Below are 15,074 nucleotides of genomic sequence, written 5' to 3' on the forward strand. Positions count from 1 at the left end.
AGGAAGGAGGGTTTCAGGTTTATGGATAATTGGGGCTCATTCTGTGGAAGATGGGACCTCTACAACCCAGGACGGTCTTCACTTGAACCAGAGAGGTACTAATATCCTGGGTGGGAAATTTGCTAATGCTGTTCAGGTGGGTTTAAATAGCTCAGCAAGGGGATGGGAACTTGTGTTGGAGTTCCAGTGCACAGGAGGACGAGAGTCGGGAGGACATGGACAGGATTTGATGGTCACAGGAATGTGCTGGCAGACAGCAAGCTGGTTTGAAGTGTGTCTACTTCAACGCCAGGAGTATCTAGAGTAAGGAAGGTGAGTTTGCAGCATGGATAGGTACCTGGGACTTCGATGTTGTGGCCATTTCTGAAACATGGATAGAGCAGGGTCAGGAATGGATGTTGCAGGTTCCAGGGTTTAGATCTTTCAATAAGATCAGGAAAGGTGGTAAAAATGGGGGAGGTGTGGCATTGTTAGTCAAGGATAGTATAATGGTGGCTGAAAGAACTTTTGATGAGAACTCGTCTACTGAGGTAGTGTGGGCTGAGGTTAGAAACAGGAGAGGAGAGGTCACACTGCTGGGGTTTTTTATAGGCCTCTTCAAAGTTCCAGGGATGTGGAGGAGAGGATTGGCAAATCAATTCTGGGCAGGAGTGAAAGGAACAGGGTGGTCATTATGGGAGACTTTAACTTCCCCAACATTGACTGGTAATACTATAATTCCAGTGCGTTGGATGGAACAGGTTTTGTCCAATGTGTGCAGAAGGAGTTTCCTGACACAGTATGTCAAAGGGCCGACAAGAGGGGAGGCCACACTGGATCTGGTACTTGGTAATGAACCAGGCCAGGTGTTTGATTTAGTGGTAGGTAAGCACTTTGGAGAGAGTGACCATAATTGGGTTATGTTTAATTTAGCGATGGAAGGGGATAGGAACATGCCACAGGGCAAGAGTTATAGATAGGGGAAGGACAATTATAATGCAATTAGGCAAGACTTAGGATGCATAGAATGGAGCAGCAAAATGTAGGGGATGGGTACAATAAAAATGTGGAGCTGGTTTAAGGAACAGATATTGCATGTCCTTGATAGGTATGTCCTTGACAGGTAGGGAGGAAGTGAGAAGGTAAGGGAACCTTACTTCAGAAATTGTATTGTTAAGCGGAAGAGGGAAGCTTATGTGAAGTTGAGACGAGATGGTTCAGATGAGGCAATGGAGGGGTATAGAGTAACTAGGAAGGATTTAAAGAGAGAATTAAAAAGAGCATGGAGAGGACATGAGCAGTCTTTAGCAGAAAAAATAAAGGATAACCCCAAAGCTTTCTATAGATATGTGAGGAAATAAAGGATGACCAGGTAGGAATGGGGCCTGTCAAAGACAGAAGTAGCAAGTTGTGTGTGGACCGTGTGGAGATCGGAGAGGTGCGAAACAAATATTTCTCATCTGTTTTCATTTAGGAAAAGGAGAATATTGTAGAGAAGACTTGAAAGGCTATTAGACTTGAAAGGATTGAGGTTAGTAAGAAGGAGGTGTTATCAATTCTAGGTGGTGTGAAAGTAGATAAGTCCCCTGGGCCAGATGGGATATATCCGAGAATTCTCTGGGAAGCTCGGGAGGAGATGGCGGAGCCTTTGGCCTTGATCTTTGAGTTGTCATTGTCTACAGGTTTAGTACGAGAGGACTGGAGGATTGCAAATGTGCCATTGTTCATGAAGGGCAGTAGAGATGACCCAAATAATTATAGACCAGTGAGCCTTATGTCTGTTGTCGGAAAAGTTTTGGAAAGGATTATAAGAAATAGGATTTGCAATCATCTAGCAAGCAACAATTTGATTGGAAATAGTCAACATGGATTTGTCAAGGGCGGGTCGTGTCTCACAAATCTCATTGAGTTTTTTGAGAAGGCGACCAAGCATGTAGATGATGGTAGGGCAGTTGACGTGGTGTAGATGGACTTCAGTAAAGCCTTTGATAATGTTCCACGTGGTAGACTATTGGAGAAGATGCGGAGGCATGGGATTGAAGGTGATATAGCAGTTTGGATTAGAAACAAACTTTCTGTAAGAAAGCAGCAAGTGGTGGTTGATGAAAAATATTCAGCCTGGAGTCCAATTACTAGTAGTGTGCCACAAAGATCTGTTTTGGGACAATTGCTGTTTGTCATTTTTACAAACGACTTAGATGCAGGCATAGGTGAATGGGTTAGTAAATTTGCAGATGACACTAAAGTCAAGGGAGTTGTGGACAGTGTCGAAGAATGTTGCAAGCTGCAGGGAGACTTGGATAAACTGCAGAATTGGGCTGAAAAGTGGCAAATGGAGTTCCATGCAGATACATGTGAGGTGATACACTTTGGGAAGAATAACAGGAAGGCAGAATACTGGGTCAATGGAACAATTCTTGGTAGTGTGGATGTGCAGAGCGATCTTGGTGTCCATTTACATAGATCCCTGATAGTTGCCACCCAAGTTGATTGTGCTGTTAAGAAGGCATACGGTGTGTTAAGTTTTATTGGGAGAGGGATTGAGTTCCGGAGCCGTGATGTTATGCTGCAACTGTACAAAATGCTAGTGTGGCCGCACTTGGAGTATTGTGTGCAGTTCTGGTCGCCCCATTACAGGAAGGATGTGGAAGCATTGGAAAAGGTGCAGAGGAGATTTACCAGGATGTTGCCTAGTCTGAAGCGAAGGTCTTATGAGGAAAGGTTGAGGGACTTGGATCTGTTCTCATTGGAGAAAAGAAGGCTAAGAGGGGATTTAATAGAGACATATAAGATGATAGAGGATTACATAGGGTGGGCAGTGAGAGTCTGTTCCAAGGATGATGAAGTCTGCTTGTATGAGGAGGCATAGCTGCAAATTGAGGGGTGATAGATTTAAATCAAATGTCAGACGCAGGTTTTTTACTCAGAGTGGTACAGGCATGGAATGCCCTGCCTGCCAATGTAGTGAACTCAGCCACATTAGGAGCATTTAAACAGCCCTTGGATAAGCATATGGGTGATGATGGGATATTATAGGCTTAGATTAGTTCACAGGTCGGTGCAACATCGAGGGCCGGAGCGCTTGTTCTTTGTTCTTTGTTCTATGTACATTGTACATAACCATATAGCAAATACTTTTCTGCAAACTACATATGAAAGTTGTTTCTTAATGTGAATTCTTAATAAATGAAAATGCTTGATTATGGAAAGATGTATGATCATTGACGCATGTTAAAGCCCATTGAAAGGGCACAGATTGTTGATGCAGTTTAATCTCATTATACATTCATTGTGTTTCTAGCATGAAAGATTCCGCAATGGGCAGTGATGAAAATGGTCACATTCGTTTCTTCTCCTTCTCTCTCATTGAGGGCTACATCTCCTTAGTGATGGATGTGCAGACACAACAAAGGTATAAGACGGTCTTTGTTAAGCTGCTGGAGATATAAATTGTTGCTCTTCACCATGGGCACATGCTAAATCTCAATTGGTATGGGCTCAGCTAAAGCTTTTCTAGGGCAAAGGGAAGACCTATTTGGAAATGCCCGAATTCTCCACAATGCACTCCATAATGTGGGAGGGGCAGATGCTATTTCTCCCCTGCACCATCCCCCTCCCCTGGGGGCAGCACGGTGGCTCAGTGGTTAGCACTGCTGCCTCACAGCACCAGAGTCTCAGTTTCGATTCCAGCCTCGGGTGACTGTCTGTGTGGAGTTTGCACATTCTCCCCGTGTCTGGGTGGGTTTCACACAGTCCAAAGATGTGCAGGTTAGGTGAATTGGCCATGCTAAATTGCCCATTGTGTTAGGGGCATTAGTCAGAGGGAAATGGGTCTGGGTGGGTTACTCTTCGGAGGCTCGCCGTGGACTGATTGGGCCGAAGGGCCTGTTTCCACACTGTAGGGAATCAAATCAATCTGAAAATAAAACAGAGTTCAAAGCTCTGCTAAGGAGACAACCCCCCTTGGAGGTTGAGCACACATTCTGGAGTTTGCAGAATCCTGGCAGAATAGAGTCCAGTCCATATTGCAGAACCTATCTGTAAATGCAACTTATGCCCTTCCTAGCCTCATTTTTTTCAGGAGCTAATTTTCACTTGCAAAATCCAGAATGTAAACTCAAGCCCTGAAGGGGGATATTGTTTGTTTCGAGAAAAGGTACTTGCAGGATTGATTTCAACCACTGTGTGAAATCAGTTGAGTGCATTTCTTGGCAAATTGGCAGTTTGGTAAAGCATCTCCTCAAGCTTTTGACTGCCATTGGCACTAAGAGATTTTATGTTCTCAATGTCATGGAAGCTGTAGCCATGCTTCAGTCAATAACTATGTGAGGGACACACTCAGCCGAGGACAGAAAACGTTTTTTTTAAAAGTACATTGTACAAAGATATCAGAATCGAGGGATATAACTGCAAAATCCATTTATGTTTTTAATTCAAATTAATTTTATTTAAGAGCAAAATCATAGACTTAATAATCAGATTCTGCGAATTAAAGTTGATATATTTCTCTGTATCATACTAGGTTTCCAAACAATCTATTGTTTACGAGTGCATCTGGGGAACTCTGGAAGATGGTTCGGATAGGTGGGCAGCCTCTAGGATTTGGTATGTGACAAATTTAGACTTTCCTCACAAATCTCTTAACATTACTGTAGCTTTGTCTTAATGGTGGTGGTCAGTAAAGTTACAGTGACTAAACACGTTGTATACTTGCTATACACCACCCCCCATTTTACATTCCATTAAAGCGAATGAGAATGGAGAAGTCAGGCAGTATGTATAACGTGCAACTGATCTGCATTTTGTCAACTACCAAGGTTGAAAGTTCCACTTGTGCTAGTTCGTGATTTGCATTAGGTCTTTCCTGAAGTGGAAGTGTGAAGGCTTCCTTTGTTCTTAATGCTTTCTACTTCCATTTTTTCCAACAACTATATAAAATCTGTCCATCTCCCAGACTGTTTGGAGAGAGGACAAAGTGCCCACAGGCATTTGCAATAGGCCCAATAATGGATGGAAGCTGCACTGACATCAGACACACTTTGTATTGAGATAGTGTATACCTGACTCACTTAACCTGAAGGAGCGGTCCATCATTGAGTCTGGATCTAGTCGGATCAATTCCTCACCCATGCCAACAGCACAGATTTAGGAAGAAGTTTGAAAGCACCATTGAAAGAGATGTAGTTTTTCCATTTTTATCGACAGTGCAGTGAGTCCAGGAAGATAAACGTGAGAAAATGAGAAATGAGATATAAACACTTAAAAGACAATTGGTGAACCACTCTGCACTTTTTAAAAATTTAGGTGTATCTGCCTTTATTTCTTCTTATTGGAATGCACACAAGTGGAATAAGATCCAAATTTTCTTTCTTTTGCATTCTGCCCCCGTGGATTTCATGCGTAACTCCAAACACTGATGCTGCCTCACTCACCATTGGGTTGTGGACAAAGCAGACTGTAGAATTGTGCAAGATGAGCTGGGCAACAGCTGATAGATAGTAATGGGAGCTGGAAAATTGGTGCATTGTTAAAGGAAAATGTTTAAGGGAGCCTGGGGAATCCTGATCCATGTTTGTAATTCTAACAGTCAAGCTCCGAATCTGTAACAGTTCCAACTAATGTACCGATCTTGAGTTACACAGAAGAAGTGGCAATATCAATTTGTATTTTAAAAGAGCTGCCTGGCTAGGTTAGCGAAGAGTGTACCATTTATTCATTCTCTGATGTAAAGTGTATCCTGCTTCAGGCACTGTTCTTCAATTGTCATTTCTCAATCTGAGCAGAGTGAGATTTTATTTTTATATATGGAGCAAATATGTAGAAGCTTATAACAGTTGAGTGACGGTTCCTGTTGAAGAATATGTAATTCAATAGCATCACACAATTCCTGCTGAGCTCATACAAACTGTATGAACACTGACCAATTTTTAAGGACTGTAGTCTTCGATAGTGATCTCTTACCCAAATTGAAATTACTTTGGTGCAGATAGTAGGGCTAAAAGTTATCAAGTCATTCACTAGCACCCTGTGCTCTGAACAATAGCGTTATAGTTTTTAATCCTTGTTGTTCAAGACGGTGCCCCATTTCATGGGAGGAGTTTCCAGTTTTCTCAGATAATTGAAAATTTGATTGGAACTTTTTTTTTGTCTTTTTTGCCTGTGATAGAATGAATACTAAATTTGGAACTGGAGGCAGCATTTCTCATATAGAACATTGATGCTTTTCTGCAGTCTTAATCAGGATAGTCCTTTTCCTTTGTGTCTTTTATCCTCCTCCATTTACCAAGAATGAGGTGTGTAGTCTCCTCAGTAGACTTTCAGTGTCCACACCCCTTCACACACACAGATAACTCATCTTCAATAAAAAGGCCACCATCTTTCCCACCACCCTACCCTCACACTCCATACACCAAAAAAAATCCTTTTAAAAATACGCTCAAGTCTACACATTTTGGAGAGTGTCACAGGCTTTCCTATGAAGGTTGGCACCTTACGTTTACTTTCAGAAATATGTGGAATTATAGCTGGCTGCATCTTCCTCATCTTCCCCCATTCCCAGACCCCATGAATATTACTGATAATAGGAGGAAAATCGAAAAGGTAGCGAAGATGCCATGGATTCAGCTGCCAAAGGTAGTTGTGGAGGCGAGTAAATTTTGTCATTTAAGAAACATTTGGATAGAATAGGTATGGAGGAATATGGATCAAACGCAGGCAAATGGGGCTAGATTAATTGTGAAAACTGGGCGGCATGGATTAATTGGGCTGAAGGTCCTGTTTCCAAGCTGTAAGCCTCTATGACTGTGAGATTTTAAATATTTTTAACTTGAATACATTTGGACATTGTAGAACATTTTCAGGGGAGTGTTGCCCAATTATGGAAATAATGCAATATGATAGTTACATTTTTAAGATGTAGCATCCATTTTTAGTTTAGGTAATTTTACTTGCAAAGCATCAGACATTAATTACTGATTATGTACTTGTATAATGTATGCATTTCAAAAAGGATGTCATTAAGGTGATTCATAATGCTGATCTTATGATTTTTGAACCGGGTGAAGTAGAACAAGTAGATTCAATCATATTTATGCCTGTCATCTTACTGAACAAGAATGAGTCATTGATGACTGTGCACTGCTGATGTTCTGTGTAAAGTGATTTGCCCAGAGTAAATCTGCATGTGGACCTCTTTGCTATTGTTTATACCATGAGGGGAGCCATCCTTAAAATCTTACAAAGCACCTGAAAACGGAACACTTTTCATGCTAACGGAAAGAGAACAGATCTTTGGTGGCCAGTGAAATCACCATTCTCAACTGTGAAAATAAAGCAATGGACTCCTCTTAAATATATCATTTGTCAATTGCCATATTATTCATGAAACTGTGTGAAATGGATTATTGGAATAATCCTTAATCTCTCATTTATTAAGAAATGACTTAACCAAGCTATTAAAATCACTTTCCTTTCAGGGGGCCAAGAAGGTTTTTTTTTTAAATGAAAAATAAATGTAAAGCTGTACTGCTAATGTTTGTGTTTTTAATCCTATCCTTTGCTGATTTGCAGATACTTGGCTTGTATTGTTTTGTACATCAGTATCCATAAGTCAAGTTGGACAAAAATGGCTCAGATTTACAAATGTTTTATTGTAAATCAATAAGATTGTGCAAATTTCAGTTTTAAACTTTCCCTTCTGGATTCTTTCTCTGTCCAGAAAGGGGAATAACAGAGGTCTTTTTGGATTTATTTTGAACACCTACCACTGTTTTGCAGTCATTGAATTGCAGTCATTAAATGTGACAATAACAAAAGTCATGGAAGGGTAAGAAAACTGGAAGGGAAGTGGAAGCTGAATCCAAGTGGAGTAGTGGAGCAAATAACACAGCCCATTTGCTGCTGTGCCCAAGTCCCTCTGGAAGCTTTGAGGGTACAGGTGGACACTGCATGATCTGTCTCCAATGACAGCCTCAGAAGAGAGTCAGGAATTACAGTCACTTCTATCACACACTGCCAGGGCAGACCCACAAGCAGGCCCTCTGATCTGTTCACTCCTCACTGGGTACCCAAAGATCAGGCTGAAGGGCAACCAAAATAACAATGAAAGGTTTTTTTTTAGCAAAGTAAAGATGAGGTGCAGCATCCCACAGTCAATGTAAATGTGGTCTTTGGACAGCACAGCTCTGCAAAACAACCACTGGGTCTGGGAGTCCATGAACCACTGCCCTTAGTCTATAATTATACCGGACTGCTAAGAATTCAGGTTAGAGCTATCACCAGTTTACCCAGTTTACAATTAAAACAAATAGCAATTTAGTTAGAGCTCAGCTCTCAGATATTTTTTAATCAACCTGTTCAGACATGCTATGACACACATCTGCAGCAGGTGGGACTTGAACCCAGACCGCTTGACCCAGAGGGACACCGCATGAGCCCTCAAAAACTCAAATATTCTCTAATCAACTAGTTCAAAGATATTATTCCACAACACTGGAGTAGGTGAGACTTTAACCTGAGCCTCCTGGCTCAGAGGTAGGAACATTACAACTGGACCAGAAGGGCCCTCATAGGGTCGCTTTCTCCATGTTACAGGGAGACAACTGGTTTAACCTGATGGTCATCTCACCTCAGGATGGGGGGGAAGGATGAGAAGGGGAGTCCTTCATGGTAACCTCAGCTGGTGTGGGAATTGAACCCATACTGTATCACCGTGCATTACAAACCAACCATCCAGCCAACTGAGCTAACCATTTGTGGATAAAACCTAGACACAGCTCTTATTCAGTAACACAAATTATCGTAACATAGTGCAGACGTTCAGTGTTACAAGGTTTAAGTTTGCTGTTGCAACTGACTTGAGGGAATGTTAATCTGTCTCAGACAGTGGTCTGAATACAAAACACATTTTTTAACCAAGCTGTTGAGGTACGTCTGGAGCAGGTGGAACGTGATCTCAGGTCCTCTGGCCTAGAGGTAGAGACAGTACCACAGGAACCCTTAAAACTGAGCTTTTTTTTCTCTTTTATATCTAGAAGGGATCTTGATCAGATAGGCCAGTGGGCTGTGTAATGGCAGATGAAGTTTAATTTAGATAAATGCGAGGTGCTACATTTTGGGAAAGCAAATTGTAGCAGGGCTTATACACCTTATGGTAAGGTCCTAGGGAGTATTGCTGAACAAAGAAACCTTGGAGTGCAGGTTCATAGCTCCTTGAAAGTGGAGTCGCAGGTAGATAGGATAGTGAAGAAGGCGTTTGGTATGCTTTATTTTATTGGTCAGAATATTGAGTACAGGAGTTGGGAGGTCATGTTGCGGTTGTACAGGACATTGGTTAGACCACTTTTGGAATATTGTGTGCAATTCTGGTCTCCTTCCTATCAGAAGGATGTTGTGAAACTTGAAAGGGTTCAGAAAAGAGTAACAAGGATGTTGCCAGAGTTGGAGGATTTGAGCTATAGGGAGAGGCTGAATAGGCTGGAGCTGTTTTCCCTGGAGTGTCGGAGGCTGAGGGATGACCTTATAGAGGTTTATAAAATCATGAGGGGCATGGATAGGATGGATAGACAAAGTCTTTTCCCTGGGGTGGGGGAGTCCAGAACTAAAGGGCATAGGTTTAGGGTGAGAGGGGAAAGATACAAAAGAGACCTAAGGGGCAACTTTTTCATGCAGAGGGTGGTACGTATATGCAATGAGCTGCCAGAGGATGTGGTGGAGGCTAGTACAATTAGAACATTTAAGAGGCATTTGGATGTGTATATGAATAGGAAGGGTTTGGAGGGATATGGGCTGGGTGCTGGCAGGTGGGACGAGATTGGGTTGGGGTATCTGGTTGGCATGAACAAGTTGGACCAAAGAGTCTGTTTCCATGCTGTACATCTCTAAGACTCTATGAAGGCAGGTGGAGGCTGATTGTCAGTTTGGGAATAAATACAGGGATGAGAGTCCCACTTTTCAGAATTAGAAATGGACGTCCCTTGAAGGCTCCAACAGAGCATCTTCAGAGTCAATTGAGAGCAATTGATGCCCATTGAACTTTTCCATTTAAGATCTGAGTTCATCCATTTTGTTTTGGCTTCTTCCCGCTGTCCTATTTCTCTCTCACCTTTGATAGTTTTCATTGCTCTTAACAGGTTTTACATTGTAAACAATTCAATTGGAGAAATGGGTGATTTACTGGTGTTGGTGAAGAGATTAAAAAGAACCACTGTCGTTTGGTGATGAAAAAAATGTTCAGTTGTGTATAATGTTATGTACTAGGCCAGACCCCTCAAAACATTCTTAAGCAGACTGCCCTAGACCTAACTTTGCAATTTGTTTTGGTAAGTGTACAGTGAAAATTACACAGAGTAAGATCGCTCGGTTGACTATTAGTTTTAAAACAGGCAAAAAGTTTATTCACAAAATGACACAATGAAACACAAATCACAGAATAAAGAACCCCTACAGAACTCAACCTATCCAGCTAGACTTAATTATGCTGTTCCGAATATACGCAATAGTCTTGATAAGCAAACTCCCTTTAAAAACCAGTATAAATGGTACACATGCTTACAGGTTGAAGTTGAAAGGCCGAAAAGGGAGAGAGTTTTCACACAGCTCCCTCTTGAACTTCCCAGTTCAGGAGTGAACTGAAAAAAGCTCAGCTGAGCTAGTTAAAGAGCTGACCCCTCCCCTCTCTTTATAAAGGTCACTTCTAAAACATGACCACTTTAGCCTGAAGTGTCATCTGTTTACATATAAACAAAAGGGCTCTCAAAATCATTTTCATCTCTGTATCAAACCAAACTGATCGCAGCCCAGCCTGGTTTATTGCCTCTCTGAAAAACAGCTTTCCATTTATTGGCTCAATCTATCCTTCTCACTGCCTCAGGAACGTATCCAAAATAATCAAACACCCCTCCCAACCTGGTTATACTCTCTTCAACCGTTGCCTGTCTGGTAGAAGATATAAACATTTGTATACACGTTTGAACAAATTCAAGAACAGCTTCGTCCTTGCTGTTATCAGACTTTTGAATGACCTCTTTAATCTTAATGTTGATCTCTCTCTGCACCTCCTCAGCAGCTGTAACACTGTCTCCTGCACTTTGTTCTGTTACCCGATGCACTTGTATAGTACAATCTGCCTGGAAAACACATAAGACAACACTTTTCACTGTAGCTCGGTACACGAGACGGTAATAAATCAAATCAAATCAACCAGTCATTAGGCTGAATCACAAGATTGTTTGATATTCAGAAGGAGGATTGGATCCAGGACTTTGATTAATCAGCTGGTGTTGCTGCTCCCCTTGCTGCGTCTGGGTGGATGTCAGCTGGACAGTGTTGACGCTACTGGCACTTACAGTAAGTCTTACACAGAGAGTATACTTAGCTCAGCCATGAATGGAGGGACACCAAAATCAGACAAGGAACTGCTGATGCTGTAGATCTGAAACACCAAACCAGAAGTTGCTGGCAAAACTCAGCATGTCTGTGGCGAGAAAACAGAGTTAAATTTTCAAGTCCAGTGACTGTAAACTCTGTTTTCTCGCCACAGACATGCTGAGTTTCACCAGCAATTTCTGTTTTGGTGTTTCAGGTCTCCAGTATCGGTAGTTCCTTGTCTGATTTTGGTGTCCCTCCATTTGCGGCTGTGTTTATGGGATGGAGGAGAGTGAGTACTGCTGGCAAAACTCAGCATGCCTGTAGAGAGAAAGCAGGATTAATGTTTCAAGTCCGGTGACCATAAACTCTGTTTTCTCTCCACAGACATGCTGAGTTTCACCAGCAGTACTCACTCTCCTCCATTCCTTAAACACATAATTAGCAGGAATTGCTGGAGGAACCCATCAGGCTTGTGGAGAGAAAGCAGAGGTTATGGCCACTAGACTCAAAACATCAACTCTGCTCCCTCTCCACAGGTCTGCTGGATTTCGCCAGCAAGTTCTGTTTATTGTGTGTTTAAGGAATGGAAGAGAGTGAGTACTGCACCTCAGAAAAGTCAACCGTTGCAGCACAGGAGGGAGAAAGCAGTGAGAGCCAAGCAGAAAATAGAACAAAACATACAGTCTACTGTGCTGCCCTATTGAAACTGAGAGCTTTTGTTGTGTGAAAGAGTCTCAGAGGAAATCCTCAGAAAGGATGCTGTCTCTGTACAATTATTTTTGCTTGGCCCTAAAGGAAAAAGACAGCCAATAGTTATTTGAAGGAATAACCGCTAAGTGCTTTGTTTACTGTAGTGTGTTATTCAGTGCTAAGTGTTAAACTGCGTCTCTTCCACCAGATGAATGTGGAATCGTTGCCCAGATTGCAGAGCCCCTGGCTGCCGCTGATATCCCAGCATACTACATCAGTACATTTAAGTTTGATCACGCCTTGGTAAGTTTCAAAAAAGTCTGGTTACAAAAGAGCACACTGCAGTGTTATTTTCTGGACGAAAACTAGACCTGTCACTTTGCATCACTGTTGCTTATTATAACTATTTATTCTGCTTTAACCCAGCATGGATCTGGCAAAATTCTGAAGATCTTGCTTGTTGAATTGAACTGTGTGAAGCTGATGTTACTGACAAGGTTAATCTGCTGAACCATGGCCAGTTCGTTAGAGTAAAATGTTTTTCTTTCTGTTTGCATGCCCACTCTCTGCTTCACTGCCCCTTAGTATCGAGAGTGATTTATCAGCAGATTGATTATTGCTAATTGTTTTAGTTTGGCAAAGCGTAAAGCTGAAGGAACTAAGCTTGCACAATTAATTTTTTGCTGTGTTTGCTTTTTTGCCTCCCTTTTAAGTGCAGAACTGTTGAACTGTGTCCCCTGCAGATAGTCTGAGGAATTGTTATTTTCTGACATTTATCTTTTCTGATCCATGGGACAGGTTTGCAAACAATATCCCTGCAAATTTTCCCTATTAAAGCTTTGTTTACTCTGTTGGCACTGCTCAGCAATGTGATGTTTATTTTCCACTTGTGGAAGTAAGCTCAATATTTGTTTGAAGAATACTATGCCCTCACTCTTGGCCCTAGATTTCAACATTTTTGTCGATATTTCTGTAACAGTCTCTTTCTGCAGTAATATCAGATTTCAGAAGAAAACCTGTCCCACTGAACTGTCAGTCTGACAACAGGCTATTCGTACAAGTAACTTTACCATTTCTATGAGGAAGGATGAGCAATCTCACCACATTCAGAATGTACACATCTTTTTTTCCCACAATGTTCTCCCCTTCTGACAGCATGGACTTGTGCAGAGACCAGTTACTTGGAGCTGGCAGTCATTAACACCTCAATAGCTGCCTGTGCCTCATGCAGTTTAAACAAATGTAAGGGCACCACAACCAGGCCAGATCCTGCCCGTAATGACCCCCACCAGCAGAGGGCGGAATTTCAGGTATCCAACCGGGTATTGCCTGCAGAGTCAATGGGAGTCCTGTGTCCTCCCTTTTGGGGAGGGCCCACCAAGTTAAATACCCATTGGGCACTCAACTGGGCAACGTCGGGTCTTCCCCTGGATTCCGAGAGCAACTGGCCTCTGATTTCTTGGTATCATCACTGGGCACATGGTGGATGCTGCCAGTAATGTCCTGGCCCAAGATCCATGATCATGGACAGACCCAGCCCACAGGCTGGGTACCGTTGGGAGGGGTTTACAGGGTGGGAGTTGCTGGAGAATTGTGGAGATAGGCAGCAGTTAGCAGCAGTGTCGGAGGAGGGAGTAAGAGTAACTCACAGCAGACCCAACCAGAGCCCCATTTCTGAAGCTAGGTTTCTCAATCAGGCCTTTGAGTGATTGCCCACTTAGTTGGTGGCAGGCTGGCTGTGGACTTGACTGGGGCCACGACAGAAAGGCTGCCATTCTCCCCCATTTGATTGTTTGACTCCATCCTTCATTAAATTCATAGTTGGTGAAGGTGCGAAATTCCAGCCATGGAGACCTCACTGTGGCAGACCCTGTTATCAGGAGTAGGTAACCTGTTGGGCCTGCCCTCCCGAACCCTGGGGCATTAATTGGAGTGAGGAGCTTCCTATCACCACCCTGCCTGAGACCAGCTAACTCAACGCAGTGAAGAAGTGTGAAGTTGTTTCACAAAGGTAGAGAAGTAGATCCAACTAGTCAACAGAATAAGGGCAGCACAGTTTATTGTGCAAATAGGGAATTTTTATTTAGTTTTGTGAATATTCTCCAAAGACCTCATCCAGTTTGAGAATTAAACTAACCTGCAGATTTGAATTGTCATCAGTCAGAACTATTGTTCTGTGACTGTCGTTCCAGAACAAGGTGAAACAAGCTTTTTAGTAGAGGCATGAAAATCTTAACAACTTGGAAGCACTTCAGTTTGAATTTGTGTGCATGCACCAGTGAATGGGCAGTAATGTTGCAAAGCTCGGAATCATTGACCAGGCTTGATGGCAAATGACATGAAGCCATTATGTTCACAGGAAACTATACAATTTATCAAGTCTGTCCTGTTTATCAGTCCTGTTCTTAACCCCTACCCTACAATCTTTTCCCCTCGAATGCCTAACTAATTTTTGTTTTGCAGTCATTTATCATCACATCTCTCATTACCCTCACGGGCAGCAAGTACTATATCCTTGATATTCAAAACTGATTTTCAAAATAAGTTCCTCCCCATATCCCTCCCTACATAACTTGCCCAAACCTTAGATCCGTGTTTCCTAGTCTTCACGCCAGTAGTTAATGGGAGCAGCTTTCTTTTGTCTGCATTTTCTAAACTTTGTTTGCCTGTGGTGGACAGATGGCATTTCATTATTCATTGTGTAGTCTGAGGCATGAAGGGTGACTACGTGTGTGAGATGGCAGTGGGCTGACAGTGTCCTCTTAACATAAACACTTTTAGGAAAGGAATTCTGTATTGATTGGCATTGACCCTGCCCAGGTGAAGTGTGAAAGTACCTACTCAGCCCGCTCATTGTTGTTCTATCAAGTTGAACCAATCAGACTCTGCTTTCAGGTGAAACTAGAATTTGCTCGATCTCAAAGCTTAAAGGAAAAGTCTTATTGCTTGAACGATGGCTGCAAAAGAGGCAGGACATCCTGCCTTGCTGAGGATTAGGACAGACAATTTTTCTTCAATGAGATGAGGAAAGGCTTGAA

General features: G+C 42.3%; 1 protein-coding gene across 1 annotated transcript in view; it reads left to right on the top strand.

Moving 5' to 3' along the window:
• LOC140491421 (cytosolic arginine sensor for mTORC1 subunit 2) overlaps window positions 1-15,074 on the top strand; it is a 181,416-nt gene that overhangs the window by 142,187 nt on the left and 24,155 nt on the right. Inside the window, exons 6-8 of the mRNA XM_072589583.1 lie at window positions 3,281-3,391; window positions 4,502-4,584; window positions 12,245-12,339. Of these exons, the coding sequence (XP_072445684.1) occupies window positions 3,281-3,391; window positions 4,502-4,584; window positions 12,245-12,339 (289 nt within the window). The remainder of the gene's footprint in view (window positions 1-3,280; window positions 3,392-4,501; window positions 4,585-12,244; window positions 12,340-15,074) is intronic.

Source organism: Chiloscyllium punctatum, chromosome 19, assembly GCF_047496795.1.
Source record: "Chiloscyllium punctatum isolate Juve2018m chromosome 19, sChiPun1.3, whole genome shotgun sequence".
NCBI classification, from domain to species: domain Eukaryota; kingdom Metazoa; phylum Chordata; class Chondrichthyes; order Orectolobiformes; family Hemiscylliidae; genus Chiloscyllium; species Chiloscyllium punctatum.